Here is a 21690-nt window from a genome sequence, read left to right as displayed (position 1 = left end):
GATTTTGGTATATGCTCCTCTAGGGAATAAACAGTTTGCCCATGTTTCCACACAGGTGTTCAGTTTCTAGGCTCTCTGTTCTGTTCCATTGGTCAATTTTCCTATCTCTGTGCTGATTCATCTTAATTACTAAAGTTTTAGATACCTGAAAGTTTTCCCTCTTCTTCATAAGGAGGGTCTTCCTTATCCTTAGGCCTTTTCTCTTACATATAAATTTTAGAATTGGCTGGTCAAATTTTACCAAAAACTGTTGTGAAGCTTTGGTTTTTAGTCTGTGGACAACTTGGGGACAATTGAGATTTTTGTGGTATGGAGTTTTATCCATGAACTATTTCTCCATTTTTTTTTCACCATTGATGTTTTTGACTTATAAATTCTTCCATATCGATCTTGTATTTTTCCAAAGATTTTTAATGCCATTTTTACTATACACAGAGTTACATATAGCTGAGTCTTTTCCTATACCCAAAGTGCTTTGTTTGAATTCTATAGCTCTAAAGTAGTTACTCAATGTCTTGTTACTTTATAGAAGAAATTTTCCCCACCCCAACTTTTGTAGGCTGTAGTTTGACAACCCCTGGCTTAAATGATCATGATGCATGTTTGAATATATGCCCCAGAACAACATTCTCAAGAAAGCATTAAAAAATAACCTTCTCAGTCAATGTGTATGTACCTGCAGAATTTTAAATTTCATTATTTGTCACACCACTTCATTTATTCAAAAGTATTTATTTTCACAAATTTTTATCCACAGCTGAACATTATGGTGACTAGTACAAGCATCGTTCTATAAACGAAGGTGTAGTTTACAGATTTTCTCAAAATTGAAAAATTTTCATCAGTAGTATTTCTTCTACAGTGTTAGATTCACCCCTGAATGTGATGTGAACCCCTTCAGAGAAGCAGGCCTTCATGAAAACACCAGTTGGTGGCAAAATGTTATATCCAAATCTGGATTATTCTGATACAATATCACTTTCGAAAGTATCTTGAATTCATTTCTGATTAATCTCTTTATTAGAATTAGAAAAAAAATTTTTAAGAAAAACAGGCTTTAGTATCTAATGACCTTTATAATAAGAGGAAAAAGTCTTATGTTTTATTGTCATTGGCATCAACCTCTGATGTTCTATTTACCTCCCTAATTCTCTAATTATGGCACCAATGACATAAAAAGCGAATTGTGGCTATTTGGTTCATGAAGCAAATTAATTTGAGAAGGTGAGTACAGAGAGATATTCTATGAGGATAAACTACAGGGTCCTGCCCCCATGCTATCACATTTTAGTGTCTCTTTAGTCATATAGGCATTATATAAAAGTTTCAATTTAGGATACCCTTGCTGCCTTAGAATTAGGCCAAATGTGTGAAAACGATTAAATTTACTTATGCCAAAGAAATGGATTCTAACTTATTTGTTATTATTATCTTAATGCATTAAGGTTCTAAGTAAATATTTAATGAATTGATGGTAGCAGCTATTATTTTTCTAAGTTTTCCAAGGTCCTAGTTTTGTCTTTTGGTTTTGTAGAAAAGCTTTAAAATTTAGTATAGGAAAATCAGGAGAGGAAACACTTATTGACATGCTCCATGGAAAGGGAGGAAAAAGTCTATTTTCCTTTGGGTCTAATCTGCTTGCCAGGTGCCATAAATCTAACTGCAGGTATGACGGCAGAGGGAGAATGCATGAAGGTAATAATTTTTTGTCAGCTTCAACAATTATTAATATGTACATAACACAATTACTATAGGTAAACAGGTAGATCCTATGTATTACTTAAAACGCAAATTGTTTAATCTATAAATATTTGATTAATCTTTAAAATGCTCCTAATGTTTCAAAAGACAAATCAAAACTTCCCCATGATATTATATCAAGCATTAAAATTCTTCCCACAGCAACACCTATTTCAGAGAAATAAGTGGTAAGTCAGTTATCTTAGTAACTGCTAAAGGCACATAGTGAGAAAAGTGTCAACTAAATTATAAATATTAAAAAATAAATATAGATATCTAGTGTAGAGTTCAAACCTTTGTATTGAATTATTTAAATTAAAAATCATTTCATGAAGTTGGAAGAAGTTTGAGTTGCACTAACAAAAATTTGCAAAGAATATAAATGCTAACAAAATATTAAAGTTTCCCTACAGATGCTTCTTCCAGTCTCCAAGTGTTCAGTTAAATAGGATAGGTCCAAACATTAAGTAACCAATTACTATATTTCTTTATTGTTAGTGGTCTATAAAAGACTATTGGTTTTTAAGCATGTAGAAATTAAGTTCAGCTCCAGTGAAATACCTTTATCTTTTAGAAAAGGAAAAGGAAATTGGCCATTTCTTAGGATAGGTAGAGGACTATTCATAAAGTACGTCCACCCCAATTAATTCTAATTGCCAAGCTTATTCAGTGAGTCCTTTGCACCTAGTGATTAATCAGTGACCTCAGAGAGGTAGTAACCCAAAGAGATCGAGAGAATGGGGATATAAAACAATATGTAAGGACAGTAAGCCATTGCATTTATGGAATCACTGCTTTTCAAACTCCTTAACACTCTTAACAAGACATTTTAGGTTATCTTGAAGATTAAGGACAGTCCTTACATGAAACTCAGTTTTAAACTACATTGCAGTAAAAAGCAAATTATAATTAATAAACAACCTTAAAAAGAGGTAGCCACAAACCCAATTGGTTTAGAATGGCCTTCCAACAAAGTCAGTGTGTGAGTTGAAGGGTTTGTGTCATGGATGTCAGATTATGTAACCATAACTGGGAAAGAAGGCACAGCTCTGCATAGACAATCAAGAGAAGCCAAAGTGTTTATGTGGCATGGCAGTAGAGGGGATTATGCCGATGACAGTGATTTGGACGTGGTGATCAGCAGTCTTCGCCCAGGTGCTGTGTGTGGTTCTGCCTGGTGGGCCAGGAGAATGACTGAGGAAACTGAGCTGTAAGGGCGCAGTACACAAGATTATTTAGGGCTTGGAGTCTGTTGTGTTTCCAAGACAACAGGTAAGGACTGAGTGGCTGAGTAAAGGGAGGTGGGATGTGTGCGTGGCAAGGTCTTCCATGTGCAATTCATGGAGAAATCTTCACTTGACACAGAGGCTCTGTGATTTACAGACATCATCTGTTCTTGTCATGGAAACAGGTTATTGTTACCATCTACCAGAAGTATGGTATAAATAGTGGAAAACGGGTATAAAGGATATGTAGGGTTTTCTAATTGAATGCCTGCTTTGAAGAGACAAAAAATTTTTGTGAAAGCAAACGAAATCTATTGTCATATCATTGAATACTCTTTTAATCTTAATTTCAAAGCAGAGACATTTCGTTATGTGGTAAATTTAAAAAATGTTGAAAATAACCTTTGAAAAAGGAAAGTTGACATAAGCTATTCTGTCTCCTTAAAAGAACACACACTACCAAAAATCTTTTGGAAAATAATAATAGTCCTCAAACTTGTTTAGACAGGTTTTTCAAATAATCTGACCTTCAAGATGAAGTTTGTTTTCCTTTACTGTATTGGTTATCTGGAATTACTAGTAGTGCATTGTGTGATGTTCTTATTGGCGGTTAATGACATTAAGGGATTAAAGGCTTTCATACTGACTCATTTGGCGTTTGATCTGTAAATAAACAAGTTATTCTTTTCTAACTTTCAGCTTATATAGATTTTTGTGAAATTTTTGTTGATTCTTTAAGTGCACGGACTAGCATTGGAAACGTCTTTCCATCTTGCTCGCATTTTTGGTTTGAGACAGTAGCCTTTTAGCATGATTTCCATAAACCCAAGACTATGAGTCTTCTAATTTCGCTTCACAAACCAAGACTCAGAATGTTTGGTCTGGAGGTCCCTTAACACCATTGTCTCTGCATCACCTGGCATTAAACCTTTGGGGAACTTCTCAGAAGGCCTTGGCCTATGTTTTTGTTCTCAAAACATTTCCCCGCAAATGCATCTACACCTATGGTTGGTCGACCTAGGGAAATGCACTATATATGTCATGGTTTTTAGTATCATTATGTGACTTACCTATTTTTATTTTGCTTTGGACACTCTATAGTTAGATGCAAAGATCAAAACTAGGCAGTTTCCATTTATGGACTGGCATCTTTTATATGGCCATGAGGACTGCAGATTGTGGTGTGTATTTGTTTATACTGAAATCATACTTTTAAAAAAATCTTCCATATTTCAAGAGTTTTTATTCTGAGCAGTAGGTACAAAAAATAATGACAGATATGTCTTATTCTGTATAGTGCTGAACTCTGCACAGGCTCTCAACCTCTGATTTGATACACTTTTACAGATTGACTAGATCCTTAAAATCATTTACTGTATGTACTTCTTGCTCTCACTGGCAATTGAGCCAAAGTTGGAAATATGCATTTTCAGACTTCATTGAGAAACTCCAAATTGAGACAGGCGGGGATGTGGATTGAGTCCATAGTCAGAGAAGATGGATTAAATGGGAACAAAACAGGAAACATGTGCTTGTAGTCTAACAGCAGTTGCTGAGGGTCATTCCGCTCTTGTAGCTGTGCCTGTGGGGAAGGAGAGGACTGTAAAATACTTACCACACTTATGAATAGCCAGTTTAGGTAAATTCACCAAAGTGAATTGGCACATATCATGGAAGTAGTTCTATAAATTAAGTAGGGCTAGGGAGACCACATTCTCCTGAAATTGAGGTATTTAGCAGGGCGATAAGCCTTGGCTTAGGCTTTTTGGAGATCAGATGATTTTAACCTTGCTCCTAATTCTAGCAGTCTTTTAAAAACTTTTCATGTAAATAATTTAAAAAAAACATTTCAGGTGCAAACCATGTGGAGAGAGGCAATGTGGTAGAGTAAGGCCGTGGCCCCTGAAGGTACATAGCCTGAGTTCTAATCCTGGTACCACGTTGGGCAAGTTCCTGAACCTTTTTATGCCTCAGTTTCCTCATCTGTAAAATGGAATAAGGAGAGTGATGTCACAAAAATGACAGAGTGGGAACCTCTAGGGGTCAGTGTCTTCATGGAAGCAACCCTTGAGCTGAAAAAAGCAATTGATATCAACTATCTCAGAGCTCTGGAATCTGATTAGACACATATAAAGGATCAGGAGAATGAGTGATGAAGGGAGTGACTCTTTATCTTTGTTAAGATCAGCGTGCATGGACCAGCTACCATTCCCTAGCCCACTGACGCTGTAGGGATGGTGACCTAGGCTGCTGGAGCAGCTGTCTGGTGCCAGGGAAGTCAGTGGGACCTTGTCCTCCAAAAATTTGGGGTTGTGCACTTTGGTTGGTCTGGCAGTTCCCTGAAGGGCTGGCGCAGATGCCTGTCTCAGTTTCAGCTGTCTTGGACTGCAGCGGCTTCCTCTAGTGGAATTAACTGGAAGATTTAAAGGGACAGAGCCCCTCTACTTAGAGCAAGACATTTTAGGAAAAGTATAATAACTGAAATAAAAAATGTCAGTGCATTAAAGTGGGTCAAAAGCAGACTTTAGCAGGGAGAAGAAATGATCAGTGAACTTAACGATAAGGCAACTGAAATTCTCTAGTTTGAGGAACAAATAGAAAAAAGAATGAATAAAAGTGAACAGAGCCTGAGAGAACTCTGGGACCCCACAGCATACCAACATACATCAAAGCATCCTAGTGTGCTGGCTGGAAAATTACTGCTTGGCTATCGCCCATGGGAACATAGGCTATCACCCATGGGAACATAACATTCTAACAATAAGCTTTCTGCTTCTGTACCCCCGCTTGCACAACCGACCTGTGGGTTGAGAGGTAGGGAATAGGAGACAAAGAGACCTTTGTGTTTAGACAGAATGAGGAATGGGATTTAGGGCTTAAAAACCCTGTACCTCTGCATTTCGGGGCTGCTTAATTTGGGGTCTGCGTACCCTTGGCAGACCCAGCTGTTTCCTATAACTCACTGATTTCTGGTGGTCCATGTGTCTTTCCGGGGTGGTGGCTACAACATTTGGAGGCCCCAGCGAGATCTCAGAGAGCAGCCCTGGGATCTAAGGCTGGACTGGCCTCCGAAGCTGTCCCTGTTAAGGATTCAAAGGGGTGGCCAACCTAAGACGTTCCAGGGCCCTTGAATGCCACAACTGGATTAATGCAATTGTCAAGGACGCAACTTTCAGGACATGCTCTTTGTTCCTGGTCCCGACGGGAATCTGGAATCTCCGAGGCCTCGGCATCTGGATAAAAGGTACCTTTCTGTTTCTGTTGACCGGTCATTGGGGGTCCGTGGAGAGAATGGACGCAGTCATATCTCCTGGACCATGGCCAGGCCACGGGACGCCACCTCCTGTGCCCTGTTGTCAGGTTCTGTTTATTGTCTCTGGTCTTGTCTAGGTTGTAGGTGGCGGACTTCTCTGGGTCCACCTATACCTCAGTAATTGTTCTCGTCTGAGTGTCTGTTTTGTGTTTTGTGTTTTCTGCACAAGCGATGGGGGTAAGCCCGAGTTCACAGAAGACACCCTTGGGGTGTCTCTTGCGACATTTCAAAGAAGGGTTTGTAGAAGGAGCTAACTATGGTATAAAGTTTTCTCCAGGCCAGACTAAGAACACTGTGTAAAGTTGAGCGGCTGTCTTTTGATGTAAACTGGCCTCCTGAGGGTTCTTTTGACAGGGGTTTAATGAGAAATGTTTGGAAGATAGTCCAAACATTTGTCACGGGAGATCAGGGACATCCTGATCAGTTTCCCAACACTGATCAAGAGTTAAACCTTGTTCAGAACACCCCTGCTTGGCTCCGTCGCTGTGCCCTTTCTCTGGAGGCATGAGTTTTAGTTGTGAGTACCCCGAAACATGCAGCAACTGAATCTCCAAGACAGCCCAGTCCCTCAGTCCTCCCATCTCCACCGGAGGACAGTGATCTTCCTCCGCCCTATAATCCAGGGCAACAGAACCCCAGTAACACCGCCTCACCTCCTCGGATGCGGGCAGGTAACCCCTATGGGCCATCTGCTCCTCCTCCAGGTGGGGCACCAGCCGGTACCACCACCCCGGCCATTCTCTCCTTGCGAGAAGCACCACCCCAGGGGCATCACACAGACAGGCCCTTTATGGTTTATGTGCCTTTCTCGACTAGTGACCTATACAACTGGAAGGCACAGAATCCGCCTTTCTCTGAGAAACCCCAAGCATTAATAGGACTCTTAGAAAGTGTCTTTCGGACTCACTACCTCACCTGGGACGATTGCCAACAGCTTTTAATTATCCCCTTGACCTCAGAAGAGCGCAGACTCATTCGGACTAAAACACCAAAGCTGCTGGAGGGAGGAGAGTTGAGGAAGCAGGGAAACAGACTGAGGAGGAATTTCCTTCCACCTGCCCAGACTGAGGACACAATTCTCAGGCAGGGAGAATGGTATTAGATCGGTACCACCGGATTTTAATTGGGGGAATTAGGATGGCTGCTCATCAGCCAACTAACCTTTCTAAGGTAACTGAAATTATACAAGGAGGGACCTCAGGAATCCCCTGGAGCATTTCTTGAAAGAGGTGTACCGGGTACACACCTCCATTGATCCTGAGGCCCCTGAAAACCAGCAAGCAATTAATATAGCCTTTGCTACCCAGGCAACCCTTGATATCCAGCGTAAATGACAAAACTTAGAAGGTTTTGCAGGGATGAACCTGTCCCAACTTGTTGAGATAGCCCAGAAGGTGTTCAACAACAGGGAGGCACCGAATGACCCCAAACATATGGCTAAAATCCAAAGCTACTATCATCAACCTAGCCAATCTGTTGCCAGACCCAGACTCCGAGATCCCCGTTCATGACTGCACAGATTTCACTGATGCTGTGTGTTCCTTGGGAACAGACCTCAAAGACGCCCCTCTGCCTGAGGCTGATGAAGTTCCTTTCACGGCCGGGAGCAGCTTCATGCAAGAAGGAAGGAGGTATGCTGGGGCAGCGGTCGTAACTCTAACTGGCACCATCTGGTCACAGGCTTTTCTCCATAGGACTTCTGCTCAAAAAGCAGAACTCATCGCCCTCACTGAGGCACTAAGATGGGGAAAGGATAAGGCAGTCACAATATACACTGACAGCTGATACACCTTTGCCACTGCACATGTACATGGAGCCATCTACAAGGAAAGAGGCTTTCTGACTTCAGCTGGGAAGGACATTGAGAACAAGGAGGAGATCTTAGCCTTACTTGAAGCCATATCGAAGCCTAAGACTCTTGCTATTGTTCTTTGTAAAGGGCATCGAAAAGGGAATAGTCCTGAGGCTGATGGAAACCGAAGAGCCAATGCAGAGACAAGAACAGTGGCCACAAGGCCAGTGGGGCCCCCACCACATTACTGACTGTTGTCCCTTACCCAGAACTGCCTCTGTCTCTGACCTATATAGTGGAAGAGAACATATATTTTCAAGACAAGGGAGCCACTAGGAACCAACAGTGGTGGTGGACGACCCCAGATGGAAAAATCGGGCTCTCACGGGCCCTTGGAAGGACTCTCCCCGACTAACTACACCAGACCACACACCTAGGGTGAACTAAGATGCTCCAGAAGGGAGAAGAAGTGCAGAGGAGATTGCCTACTGAAGCCCAGCTTGTGCCCAAGTTAATCCAAAGAAGGGGAAGATAGAAGAACCTAGGCATAGGGAAAGAGAAACTTATCCGGGGGACCACTGGCAAGTTGATTTCACTGAGGTAACCCCGACTGTGGGGGGGCTACAAATATTTACTTGTTTTTATAGACATATTTTCAGGATGGGTAGAGGCCTTCCCTACCAGGAAAGAGAGTGCCTTAGTAGTTACTAAGAAACTACTACAAGAAATTCTCTCTCGATTTAGTCTCCCCGGAACTTTAGGGTCAGATGACGGGCCAGCCTTCATAGCAAAGGTATCACAGCAACTGGCTAGCTACCTAAATTTGCGATAGAAACTCCACTGCGCCTACCGGACCCAAAGTTCGGGCCAAGTAGAGCGAATGAATCAGACCCTAAAAGAGACATTAGTCAAGTTAGGATTAGAAACTGGTGGGACCTGGGTAGAAGTTTTCCCCTTTGCTCTTCTCCAAGCCAGGTGTACGCCATACATTAATGGATTCACCACATTTGAAATTTTCTTTGGAAACCCCCCACCTTTAGTACCTAAAATACAAGATGAGAAAAAGGAAGAACTGCGTAACCTTGTCTTACTTAAGTCTTTACTTTACAGGCCCTTCAAAGTACACAGAAAGAGATTTGGTCCCGGGTTCGTGCTGTTCACTCAGCTCTGGAGGACGGACTTCCCCATCAGTTTCAGCCTGGGGACTCTGTGTGGATCTGGAAGTTCACTTCCAAAGGATTAGAACCCAAATAGAAAGGACCCTTCACTGTCTATCTGATGACGCCCACTGCAGTTAAAGTAGACAGCATCCCATCATGGATTCATCACTCCCACGTGTAGGCAGCACAAGAATAGACAGCTCAGGAAGATGGGCCCTTAAGACTAAGACTCAAGCATACATAAGTATAACCCTCTGTTTCTTCCTTTTTATCTCTTTAGCCCAGGCATTCGACCAGCCACAACCAAAACCAGAAGGAGCATTAATAACTTTGCTAATGATAATACACAAGGTCTTAAATAAGATCACCCCAGACAAAGGACAAGATTGCTGGTTGTGCCTAAACCCAAAAACCCCTCCCTATGTCAGGGTAGGAACTCCCCTAAACTTAACTGAGCTCAGCAGGCTAGATCTTCAAGTCGATTCACTAGCAGAAGTAGTCCTTCAGAATAGAAGAGGTTTAAATTTATTATTCTTAGAACAAGATAGATTATGTATGGCTCTAGGTGAAACCTGTTGCTTCTATGCCAATAACTCCGGAATAATTAGAAAAAGGTTACGACTAGTACAGGGAAATTTAGATGCCAAGGAAAAACAGAGACTAAAAGCAAATAACTGGTTTCATAGGATGTTCAATAGCTAACAACCCTTCTATCTGCTGTAGCTGGACCTTTAATCCTCCTCCTTTTGTTAACTTTTAGCCCATGTTTCCTCAATTTCTTGTTTACATATATAAGAAAGAAAATTAATTCTATTAGACTTTTAGTATTACAAAATAGAGGCTATGAGCAAATTCCACATGAAGAATCAAGGATTTGATTTTCTGCTAAGGCCAGTGGGGAATGTGCTGGCTGGAAAATTACTGCTTGGCTATCGCCCATTGGAACATAGGCTATTACCCATGGGAACATAACATTCTAACAATAAGCTTTCTGCTCAAAGCCATAATTAGGTAATTAGGTAAATGTAAAAGCCAGCACTATACTTTTGGTGTGTAACCCCTCTTTTTTTCCTATATGATTTATACAAAAGCAGAAAACAATATTATAAATCTATTAATCTATTAATGTGACCTGTGAAAATAACAATATAAAGGTAGGGAGATGGAAATATATAGCAACAGAGTATTTGTATACTATTGAAACTAACTTGGTATTTAAACTAGGTGGTTATAAGTTGTTCATTGTGATCACCAAGGTAAACACAAATAACTAAAAAATATATAGAAAAGGAATCAGAATGGTACACTACAAACACACACACACACCAAAAGCAGTAATGGAAGAACCGTGGAGCACAAAAGATGTAAAACATACAGAAAACAAGTAGCTAAATAGCAGAAGTAAATCCGTTTTCAGTAATTACTTTAAATGCAATTAAAAGGCAGAATGGATTTTGAAAATGTGATCCATCTATATGCTATCTACAAGAGACCCACACAGTGACAAAGAGATCGAAAAAAAAAAAAAGATATTTGAAGTAACCAAAAAAGAGCTTGAATGGTTATACTGTCATTCAAAATATATTTTAAGAAGAGATTACTAGAGAAAAGGGACATTATAGATTAATAAAAGGTTCAATCTGTTGTAGCCGCCAGCCCCTGAAAAACACACGGGCCACCAGAAATCAGTGAGTTATAGGAAACATGCTCTTTATTCAGCCAGCTGGGTCTGCCAGGGGTACGCAGACCCCAAATTAAGCAGCCCCGAAATGCAGAGGTACAGGGTTTTTAAGCCCTAAATCCCATCCCTCATTCTGTCTAAACACAAAGGTCTCTTTGTCTCCTATTCCCTACCTCTCAACCCACAGGTCGGTTGTGCAAGCGGGGGTACAGAAGCAGAAAGCTTATTGTTAGAATGTTATGTTCCCATGGGCGATAGCCAAGCAGTAATTTTCTAGCTGGCACAAATCCATCAAGGAGCTATAACAAGTATAAATATATATATGTACCTAGCAACACAACCCAAAATATATGAAGCAAAATGATAACTGAAGAGAGAAATAGTTCTTTAATAATAGTTGGACACTTCAATACCTCCTTTCAAAAATGGATAGAATAACTAGATAGAAGCTCAATAACAGAGGCCATGAACAACACTGTAATCCAGTTAGACCTAACAAACATACATGACCAGGTTGGAATTATCCTCAGAATGCAAGGGTGGTTCAACATATACAAAGAATCCAAGAATACAACATATACAAGAATAATATTCTCATGTATGTATATACTTCATGCACTGATGGTAAGAATGTAATGTAGCTACTATAGAAAACAGTTGAGGTGCTTCCTCAAACATTTAAACAGAACTGTAATAGTTCCCTCTCTTATCTATGGTTTCAATTACCCGCAGTTGGCTGCCGTCCAAAAATTAAAATTCTAGGTGTCAATTTAAAAACACCCATTATTAGCATCTTGAAGGATGGGCCAACTTTTTAAAGTAATTTTAACAGTTTGAAAAAGTCGTTTGAAATAGGAAGAAGCAGAAAGGAGATTTAGGGATGAATAAGCAACCAGCTTTAGTAATTTAAGATGCCAAGTGAGGTCTCTGATGTAACCATGGCAGAAGGGGCTCTCTACGATCATTGACAGCTCGTATTCAGCTAGCTCTGAGCTTTGCTGCATTTGTCATTTCAAACTTCTCAGCATGTGAAAATGTACATAAAATGGGAAATGGCAGGAGGCTCTTAAAATTTTTTTATAGGACTTATGGTCCTTTTATTTCTCTACATCAGTCAGATATATCAATAGGCTCTACTATTTAAAGGGCTTGAAGAAATTAGAGGAAAGATTTAAGAGCTCAGATTGTTTTTTTACAAGAATATTTCTAGTTTCATTTGTGAGTAGGGTTGATATTTTGCTTACTTTAATTCCATTTGGTGCTCTAGATTTAGTAATGTGTTAGTGGCAAATGAAATAAGACTGTCTAAAATCTGAGAAGCAGAGATTATAAAAGTTCCGTCTTTTGTGTATATATATGTTATTCATGGGTGATATGGTTTATATTGACCTAAATAATGTAGGATCTTTCATCACATAACGTAACCAATATTTTATTAATAAAAAAGTTAAAAATCGAAACTATTTCTTTATTAGTTTTAGACTAGGACTTTAAAAAATTAATATTTTAAAACTCACCTGGATTGTTCGTATAAAACTCACTGTTACCCGTTCTTCAAATTCATTCAGGGGAGTATAAAGGTTTAAAATTTTGACAATCTGTTAGAATAAAAACGAAAGTTTAGCACAGAGCTAAGTGAACATGAGAAAACATATGAATTTTAAAGAGCATATGACAGTGGCACAAGAGTCCAATCCTCTTTGGACAGGACCCACAACTCAGAGCTGGACTGACATTTAGGAGACACCAGTTCTTAACTCGAGCTCCTATGTCTTGCTTCATTGCATTCCTATCTCCTATACCCGCACCCCTGCTCCACTATGCTCTATGGCTTAAAAAATAATGAGGATTTTAGGAAACTGTTGCCTGAAATCCTCAGCCTCTTATCCATCAGTAATTTAAAGTTTTTTATCAAAAGATCTTACTTTAGATAACAAAGATCTTGTTTAACCACACCTCCCTCCCTTCCACCACCCTCCAAACACCACTTATAAAGAAACAGACTTTTTTCTTATTTGAATGGAGAATCATCTTTATCTGCCTATCAGTTGTTTGGTGGACAGCCTGCCCACATGCAAACCAATGCCAGTTGCATTCTAGAAGTAAACTTAATATACTTAAAAGGGAGAAAAAAACTTTGAAAATTTTCAGTGCATTTATAAAAGGAAGCAGTTTCCTAAAGAGTTTGGTATTTCACCTTTTAGTAGTTAGTAGAGGAGGCGAGGAAATGATTTGTTTTGCATCACTGCACTTGGATTTTGTTGTTCTTTAGGCTGTTCAGGAGAAAGGTACGTGATTTAATTTGGAAAGTGATTTCCTTGTGCTAGTCTCATTTAGTGACAGCACCTTGTGGTGGCCTACTTCTAAATAGGCACACTCACAATGGTTACCCGTGTGTGGACAGGATTTATCTTTTTGTACACTCGTAATCTCTCTGCAACCAAGTCCTAGGATAGTTGTTTTTTTGTTTTTTGTTTTTTTGTTTTTTTGGTGGGGGGAAAGAACATTTAAATGTCTCTAGGTTCTTAGTGATTTTATTTTAAAAATGTAAATGGATTCTAAGTGAAAACATGATAACACAAAAAAATTATAATTGTAAATAAGCAATTTATTTACTGCCAAATGCCTCATGCTGCCAATTTCTGAAAAAATTTGAAGTTCTAGGTGAGAAACATTCCAGAATTCATTGTGTTTAAAAAAAAGTTTGTACTTAAGCTCAATTTTTTGTGGGTTTTCTACCTTATCTAAGTGAGCAAGAGGAAGCAGAAAGTTACTAGAAAACAGTGGCATCTTGTTTCACAGGCCAAAGTAGTCTCTGATTCATCTAGGAACGTTCTATCAGCTGCAACTTCAGAATTACATCATCAAGGGTATAAAAAGGCTGGAAGTGCAACAGTTTAAAAAAAAACAAAAAAACACAACCCACTGGCAACAACAGACTCGAGATGGCAGCTGGGCTTGCTCTGAGTCCACTGGGTGATGGGGTATGTAGTGACAGTACCTGCTGGGTGCTGAGGGAGGTACATAGGGAGCAGATGGCCTCGGCATCCTCGGGGGTTTTCTTCTTTAACTGCAAGAGTTGGGCTGCTTGGATCAGAGGTTCCATGGTCTGGACTGCTCCGCTCTGGTGAAGGTTTCTTCCCCGAAGCCACTCCTCGAGTTGACTTATATTGTACCTTAAAGGTAAAAGTCATCTATGCTTAGCCAGTCCTCCAAAGGCAGTGGGATGAGCACAGCTGTTGTTCATTTTGCAACCTCGCTGCCACTACTGTTATTCTCCTCACCTTAATTATCTCACAGGGGCAAAAGCTTGAACAGTGCCTGGCACTCTTTTTGTTGAATGAATGGGTGCTTAAAAATCAAAAGATGAAGTACCTAAAGGGTCTGTATAAGTTAATGGGGGAAAAAAGGCATTAAATATTAGTTGCATTAAAACAACTAATATTTAAAATTCACAAACGTATTTATACTTCGGTGTGAGCCTTCCTGGCTCTTAAACTCATTGATTTTCTTTCTCTGACCTATCTGCGTTGTATTTACATACAATCTTTGGCATATATAAATATCTTTAAGCTTTGAACTAATTTGTTTACAAAGGCACCATCTCAGTGTTTGATGAATTTCGCCATCAAATAAAGAGGTGGTGGGAGTCGAGCTGCATACTGACTGTGACGAGGACCATCAAGTTCGATCTGGATTTCATTTTCAGAGACAAGTGTCTTGTGCTCCGACTCCAGCTGGTGTGAGCGGGTCCTCTACCTGTGTGGCGGGGGCGCCTCTCCTACCTGAGCTGCATGCCTGTGCTCCAAGAGCAGACGTCCTTCCGCAGGAGCAGGTTGTTGAGAGTCACCGCAGTGATCATGTAGAAGAGCTGCTTGAACACCTGCAGGATGATCTCGGGGTCCAGGCCCTGGTCACACATGACCGTGTGAAAGCAGTTCATCTGGCGGATGACGGCTTCCAGGCAGTACGAGTTCTCCCCGTCCGCCATGCTGGAGGAGCGCTTCCGGTAGCCTGTTGGTTTCACACCACAGAGACCTTGAATGCTCTCATTCTCCAACATGGCTGAAACTGGAAGAAAAGCGCGATTAGAGGAGCTTGCCTGTTTCTCAAAGATCTGGTTTTGGACCATTCAGGTCACACAGTGCTCAGGGAGTTGGCAGTGATACCATCCGGAGGTGCGCAGTGTCGACATGCACACAACTTGCAGCGTTCAGGAGAGGATTTCAAATGTGTTGGCTTCTGTATGGAATAAGGTAGTTGTGGGTCAGATTTTCACTTAAATTTATTGGTGATGGAACAAAGAAAATGGGCATGTCCGAGCGCGATACTGCGCTGGCTTCTGTGCTGGGAGTTCACAGTCTGAGAATTCAGCAACCGGGATGTCTTCCTGGCCCAGCTGCTGACCTGGGCCTGGACCCTGAGGCCATCCTGCAGGTGTCCAAACAGCTCCTCTCCGTGAACCCCCGACCATGTAAACATCAGGTCAGCTGGTCCGTCACACTTGCTGTACAGCAGTGGACTACGTGTCATGTATTTTATGTTCAGCATTTAATCTTCTAACAACTCATTTACTGACGAGGAAATTGAAGCACACAGAGGTTAAATAAGTTGTGCAAGGTCACAGCGCTAGGAAGTGGCAGTGTCAGGATGTGAACCCAGGCCCATCTGACTTCTGAACTAGTACTATCAAGTATCGCGTTATTCTGAGTCATGAAGTATCCCAGTTCTCCCTTTGTCTGGTGAGGAAAAACTGGTGCCTCATAAGAAAATTTTCAGATGGGAGGAAGGATTTGGAATGAACCTTATCCCAAGGGATATGTTTCTGGATGGCATGAAGGACTCTGTCCTACTTGGGATTCACTTAGAACCTCCTCTGTTGTAAGAACCTGGGGAAAGCGTTCAGCGTGGGTCCGGGGGACCATTCCCTCCTCAGCCTACACGGAGCAGTGAGTGTCATTTTTCTTTTACCTTAAAAGATAACTGCTCTTATTTTTCAATTCTGGTTTCACATTAAATGCCCACGTGAATGGCTCTGGACAAAGTGAGCATTCAATGAATATTTATTGCATGAGTCCCTTCCTACCGTATTCCTTCACATGAACACACTTAATGCTCTCCTTTTTTCATGAATTAAGTATATATGGGCAAGAGGATTGTGTATTTGTTACTGTATATGTGTATCTTTTGAATTTATTACCTATGAAAATTAGTTTGTTTTGGGAAAAACAACATAATATACTACAGGATAAGGAAAAATGGTCTACATTCTCACTACCCAAGCTTTATGTATTTGGATGGGATGCTGCTGAAAATTTTATAGCCCTTCTTGGGCGCACAGCGTACACCTCCTCAGTTGCCTTCACTGAGGAGGTCCTGGCTTGCTGGAGGCTGTGCCCAACATGCCCAGTTCCCTAAAGGTAAGCAGGGCTTACCATGTCTTCCCCTCACTTCACACCCCACGACGACTGCTGGAGAGCTCTTGTTGCCAGCTTACCTATCATAGGCTGCAACACACCCTCGGCGATTTTAATGAGCTGCTGGTAGATCTGAATGGAAAGGTCACTCAGCACCTGACGGTATTCAGTGAGGTCGAAGTTCTTAAGACAGTGCTCATTCTGCTTGGCCGTGTTCCGAGTCATGAAGCCCTGCAAGGGAGAGGCGTGCTTTACTGCGGGGTCTGTGGTCGGCCTGGCTCAGGACTTCCAGGCTCCCCATCCCTTTCGCAATGTCCTAGCTATGGGGTCTTAGCAGGCTCCTTGCATTTATAGGATGTTGTACACAAGCCTGTCATGTCACATTCCAAAGAAGGCAAGACCGACTGAGATGGCATATACTTTTATTATCCCAGGGAGAAGGGTCTGTCAAAACTTGTTCTGGCACAAAAGACGGAATAAAGATGAGCTTTAAAAATTGTTGCGCTGTTGATGTATACTATACGTCTTGACCTTGGGAAAGGTGGAGGGTGAGATGCGAAAGGAACGGGAATAAGCAAAGTCGAGGAGACCTTCAGGGATCTTGGAGTGGGCAGTGTCTGGAACAACTTGGGGTTCTTACTGGAGAAACAGGAGTAAAAACAGGCCAGATGTTACTAGGTCATCGGTCTGAACGCAAAGCCTGGGAAAAGTTCTTTCCATGTTGGGCATGGTGAGTTCTAGATAAGGCTGGGCCTTGGAGGTCCAGAGAAGAACATGAAGTAATGAGATCAGATGGGCCTCAGACCCAGGAACCAAATGCGGTGGCGAGCACAACGCAGGGCCTCGATGTCAGTTTGTAGAAGTCTACTTGATTGTGTTGTGCCTCTTGTGGCCGCCTTCGTGTACTTTGGAATGGACAAACCAATTGGCTGACTTAGGAGACACACACTGGACAACTGGGCTTTCTTCCCACTGAAATGGGGCGCTTATCGGGCTCCTTCAGAGATTTAAGGTTGCAAGAGTTTCCCTGGAGAGTCCCAGGTGCTCTCAGACAATGAGTGGGTTATGCAAACTCATTGCCCAGTTCAGCTTATTTGATTCAGGGTGCTTTCTGGGGGCTCTTGGGATCAGTGAGGCTGGCCTTATTCCTGCTTCTCGATACCAGGTACAGTAAGGCACGCCCACAGCCTGCGGTCCCAGAGGATGCTCCAGAGCCCTCGCACCCTCTCCCCTTACGGGAGAACAGGGGTGCCTCACACCTGAGGTGCTCTGAAGTAGAACACATATTGCTGTGCCCAAGGAAATGAGAATCTAACTGCTGGAGGATTTGGGACACTTTAATAGTTTTTAAGAGTACTTTAGGGAACTGGGTTTATCTGAGCACTCACCTCATCCCCACTGTACTGCTTCAAACAGTGAAGGAGGCGGCAGGTGTTGGACAGCCAGAATGTCGTCATCTCAAAGTCGTCGTTGTGCTTCTGTGGAGAGAGGGAGACATCCCTCCTTATGAGTAGCGGTTCTGGCCGAATGCTTCCTTGGTGCCTCTGCTTCCACATTTTCCACTCTTACCCAGCATGCTCCAGGCAGACCTGATGACTGGCAGGCACTTGTCAGTCACAGACCATTGCCAAGAAGCTGAGTTACTGTTCTTCCGCTACTGGGGATAGTGCACAGACCCCTCTTCCCGGTCCCCTGATCAGTGGTGCACACACATGTGCACGCACACATGAACGACAGGCTACCTCTGGCTGAAGAAAGCAAAGCCAAATGACACAGACGAGGCTTAACACCAGAGGCGCTGGGCTGTACCCTGACCACTGGATCAGCAGCCCTTGGCAGGTTCTGAACTATCAGTGACCCAGCATAGGAGATGAAGGGAACATGCTGGTGAAACATTCCGGCACCCCATTTATCTAGAGGTCAGATGTTCAATGGTTTCAACACTCTGGAAAATGGCTACAAACTATAAATGAAAAAGGCTGTTCGATAACTCAGCTACGATCTATGATGCAGTTTCTGCACTAAAATCGATGACTTCACGGGACTGATTCTGTCGGGTAACCACTATCATCATTTAAGTATCCAACTGAGATATGAGCTCTGACAACAATATAACAAGGAAGTTGAACAGAAAGTAACTGGTGGGGCTGGGCACGCTCAATGAGCCTCGTGATTAGGAAGGTCTGGGAGAGCGCCTGTGTTCAGGTGCCCTGAACACTGCTCCAAGATGGGGCTGGCCCATGTGGCTGAGGCATGGTGTTGTCCTGACAGCTTTGGTCAAGGCTTCTGAAAGCACGGGGGTTCTCTGGAGGCTTAGCAGGGAGCAGCAGAAGGGCTACACTGGAGTTTGAGGCTTCCCTCCATTTCTGAGCCTGAGCATCCTTCTCTGGGAACCACTGGCCTCCCGGTTACACAGGCGGCTGCCGCTGCATGGCTACCACTGACCAGCAGAGTGGGAGGCTTGGAGAACCTGCTATTGCAAAACCCAGACAGAGAAGCAACGGCTGGGTGTTGGCTTCACTCAGTCCACCGCAAACCTTTGCTGTGAGACACTCACCTTGAGGACCTTCTTGATGCCGTTGATGGTGGAGGTCAGCAGAGAGTGCACTTTGAGGTCGTCGTTGACATAATCCGCATGCCTGATGCACATGTAGAGGATGTAGGCGGGCAGACAGGGCACCGTGCCCGCCAGCGTCTGCGGCTTCAGCTCTGACAGCAGCAAATGGCAAGGATTAGATTTACGGTGAATGCTTGGGGCTGTGAGAATCCTGGTCTGAAATCCAAACGTTTTCAATATTTTCCTGTAGCTCATCTAAGAATGACCTCTCGTGGGGGAGGAGTAGGGGAGAAGCTGCCCTGACCCTGACGACCAACAGTTTCAGAAGCTAGTTAAAAGCCCTGAACAAAAGCACATTCCTAGTCACTTGGTCTGTACCATGCTCCTAATGCCTTGTCCTTACAACGTGGAAAAGAGCCCACAGGTAGCCAGCTCCCTGCCTAAATTTACACGCAGAGGCCACGGTCCCATGAAGGGGCCTGTGGCCCAAATCGCACTGAGGACAGGAGCTGGCTCCCAGCTGGGCCGCAAGTCCCGATAGCACTTGCTGTTGTGAGCACAAGGGGCTTTCAGCAGCTCGAAGCGAGGGCCGGTCCCAGGAGAACCTGGCGAAGCGTGCATTCCCCAAGACAGCCGGTGTGTGCCGCAACCACCAGCCAGCCCATTTGGCTGTCAGTTTGGAGCAGTATACCTGGCAGCGCCTGCCCAAACATTCTCAGAGCCAAGAGACCAAGAGGCTGCTGACTGGCCACAGCCACTCCCTCCCCCGCCCAAGTGCCACCATTTAACATGTGTCTCACCAGCCTCTCTTGGCCAGTGCCAATTTGGCGATAGTCAGGGACATCTATTACCCCAGCCCCCACCATCCCCCAGCTGCTCTCTTCTGCACCCCCTGCCCCCACCAAGTGTGCTCTGGCAGGACCTGAAGGGGCCCATGACTCTCCCCATGAACTTTAGACTCCTACTCAGCCTCTAAGTCCTTCCCTGTCAATGCCCCTGGAGATAAGGCCAGGCACAAGGCTCCAGGCATCAGGCCCCAGTGCTGTATCCCCAGACCTCACCCTTCATTCTCATGACCTCCATCCCCCAGCCTCTGCCCAGCCCAGGCCTCCTGAGTTACCTCCAGGAGGCGGCCACCTCCCCTCCACCTGCAGGTAGCCCAGGGGGAGGGGGAAGAGGCAATGTCCTCAAATCTTCTGGCAGGGCTATCCTGGGATGGAGCTGGGGATATGCTGACAGCGTCTCCAGTTGGTCCTTGAGTTACACTGTCCCTTCGAGTATATCCTACCCTTCGGGTTAAATGCTGACTACGAGCCATAATACTCTGGGTACATGGTTAACACCTGGGCATTTTATAGGCTCAACAGATGACTGTGGCTTGGCCCTTGGTGTAATTAGAATGCCAGTAACATTTATACAGGAAAATGTATTTTAAGGCCCAGACTTCCAACTTAGAGCTTCTTGCTCCAAGCCTGACCCATGTGAAGACTGCAAAGAGCTGCTTCTGTTTATGATCTGAGTCCCACTGTCATTGCTCAGGTGGCCCCAGGCAAGGTCGTCTGCTGCACTGCCTGAGCACAGTGTCCAGTAACTTTGCTGGGTCTGCCCATCTGAACATTAGCGTCTTGGGGAACGGGCCACAGCTCTACTCTCAATCTCTTCAGCCACTAGCCAGTGCTGGGGACCTACGAGGTGGTCAGTGAAGTCTTGGCATTCATTTGCATGGGGTCTTTTGGAGAGAAAGTTACTGGACACTGTGCTCAGGCAGTGCAGCAGATGACCTTGCCTGGGGCCACCTGAGCAATGACAGTGGGAAGGAGCCACCCATCTTCTGGCACAAGCAGTCTCATTATTTTGTGCTCTAACGCTGTGAATTTGAGTTTCATTCACCAGAGATGAAAGATTCTTAGCAGCATCTGAACAAGATGCAGCCTGTTTAAGAAGGTTTGAGATTTATGTCACATTTAATTGTTGTATAATTGTAGGGGAAATTAACCTTTATCAAAAAAAAAAAAAAAAGACCAAAATACTCCACTACTAACAATACCCAAGGCAAAGAGCCGAATGAAATCTGTGTTAGGCTGGAGTCACTCGAGTCTTCCCGCAGCCCTCGGCCCTCGGTGTAGTGCTCGGCAGAGTGTAACCTCAATAAATTGAAATTTCTCTAAAATAGTTTACCTCTTATTCAAACTTCAAATGCCCCTGCCAAAGCTAACACTTCGAATGCCTCCCATTTGAGAAGGGTCTGTGGCTTCAACACAGTCCTGTCGCCTCTATTACATCTCATGTGCCAGGGTAGGCGGGAGTCGGTGTCCTCATCCTCATTCTACAGATGAAAAGAACTGAGGCACCACAGAGGATGGAGCTACTGGCTCAGGGCCCAGAGGACCCGGCCACCATAGAGTCCTTTTTGTCATCCGGCACCCTCTCCTCTAAGATTCTCCCTCCTGGCTGTGCAGTGGCTGCTGCCCTGGGATAGGCACCCAGTTAGTGGGAAGATGGGCGTTTTGAAGCCAGATGGGGAATGAGACCAGAGGGGAGGGAACCTGTACAATTGAGAAACCAGGCCCAGGGCTGGCGAGGAAAGTAGCTCCCAAGAGCCCTGCGTGCCGGTGCCACACAGACCACAGCATCACCCAGGAACTCCTGAGAAACACAGCAGCTTGAGGCCATGGATGTGAGGGGAGCATGAGCGTGGCAGGGGTCGTGTGGGGGGTGGGGTGGGGGCACTAGGGGACAGAGTAGGGAATGGGGAGATGGAGATCGGGGGTGTCTGCAGTGGTGGATGGGCAAGTGGAGGGCAG

General features: G+C 43.6%; 1 protein-coding gene across 1 annotated transcript in view; it reads right to left on the bottom strand.

The window, feature by feature from the left end:
* Nucleotides 1-4184: 4184 nt before the first annotated feature.
* The window catches only part of MYO5B (myosin VB), a 256918-nt gene continuing 239412 nt past the window's right edge, over nt 4185-21690 (bottom strand). Inside the window, exons 35-41 of the mRNA XM_023532044.1 lie at nt 18887-19141; nt 17718-17807; nt 16410-16560; nt 14698-14983; nt 13914-14088; nt 12430-12510; nt 4185-4548 (exon numbers count right to left, since the gene is read on the bottom strand). Coding sequence (XP_023387812.1) covers nt 4396-4548; nt 12430-12510; nt 13914-14088; nt 14698-14983; nt 16410-16560; nt 17718-17807; nt 18887-19141 — 1191 coding nt within the window. The 3' untranslated portion in view covers nt 4185-4395. The remainder of the gene's footprint in view (nt 4549-12429; nt 12511-13913; nt 14089-14697; nt 14984-16409; nt 16561-17717; nt 17808-18886; nt 19142-21690) is intronic.

The sequence above is a fragment of the Pteropus vampyrus genome, unplaced genomic scaffold (assembly GCF_000151845.1).
Source record: "Pteropus vampyrus isolate Shadow unplaced genomic scaffold, Pvam_2.0 Scaffold3, whole genome shotgun sequence".
NCBI classification, from domain to species: domain Eukaryota; kingdom Metazoa; phylum Chordata; class Mammalia; order Chiroptera; family Pteropodidae; genus Pteropus; species Pteropus vampyrus.
The sequence above is the reverse complement of the archived record's forward strand: the minus strand, read 5'-3'. Positions and strand labels throughout refer to the sequence as shown.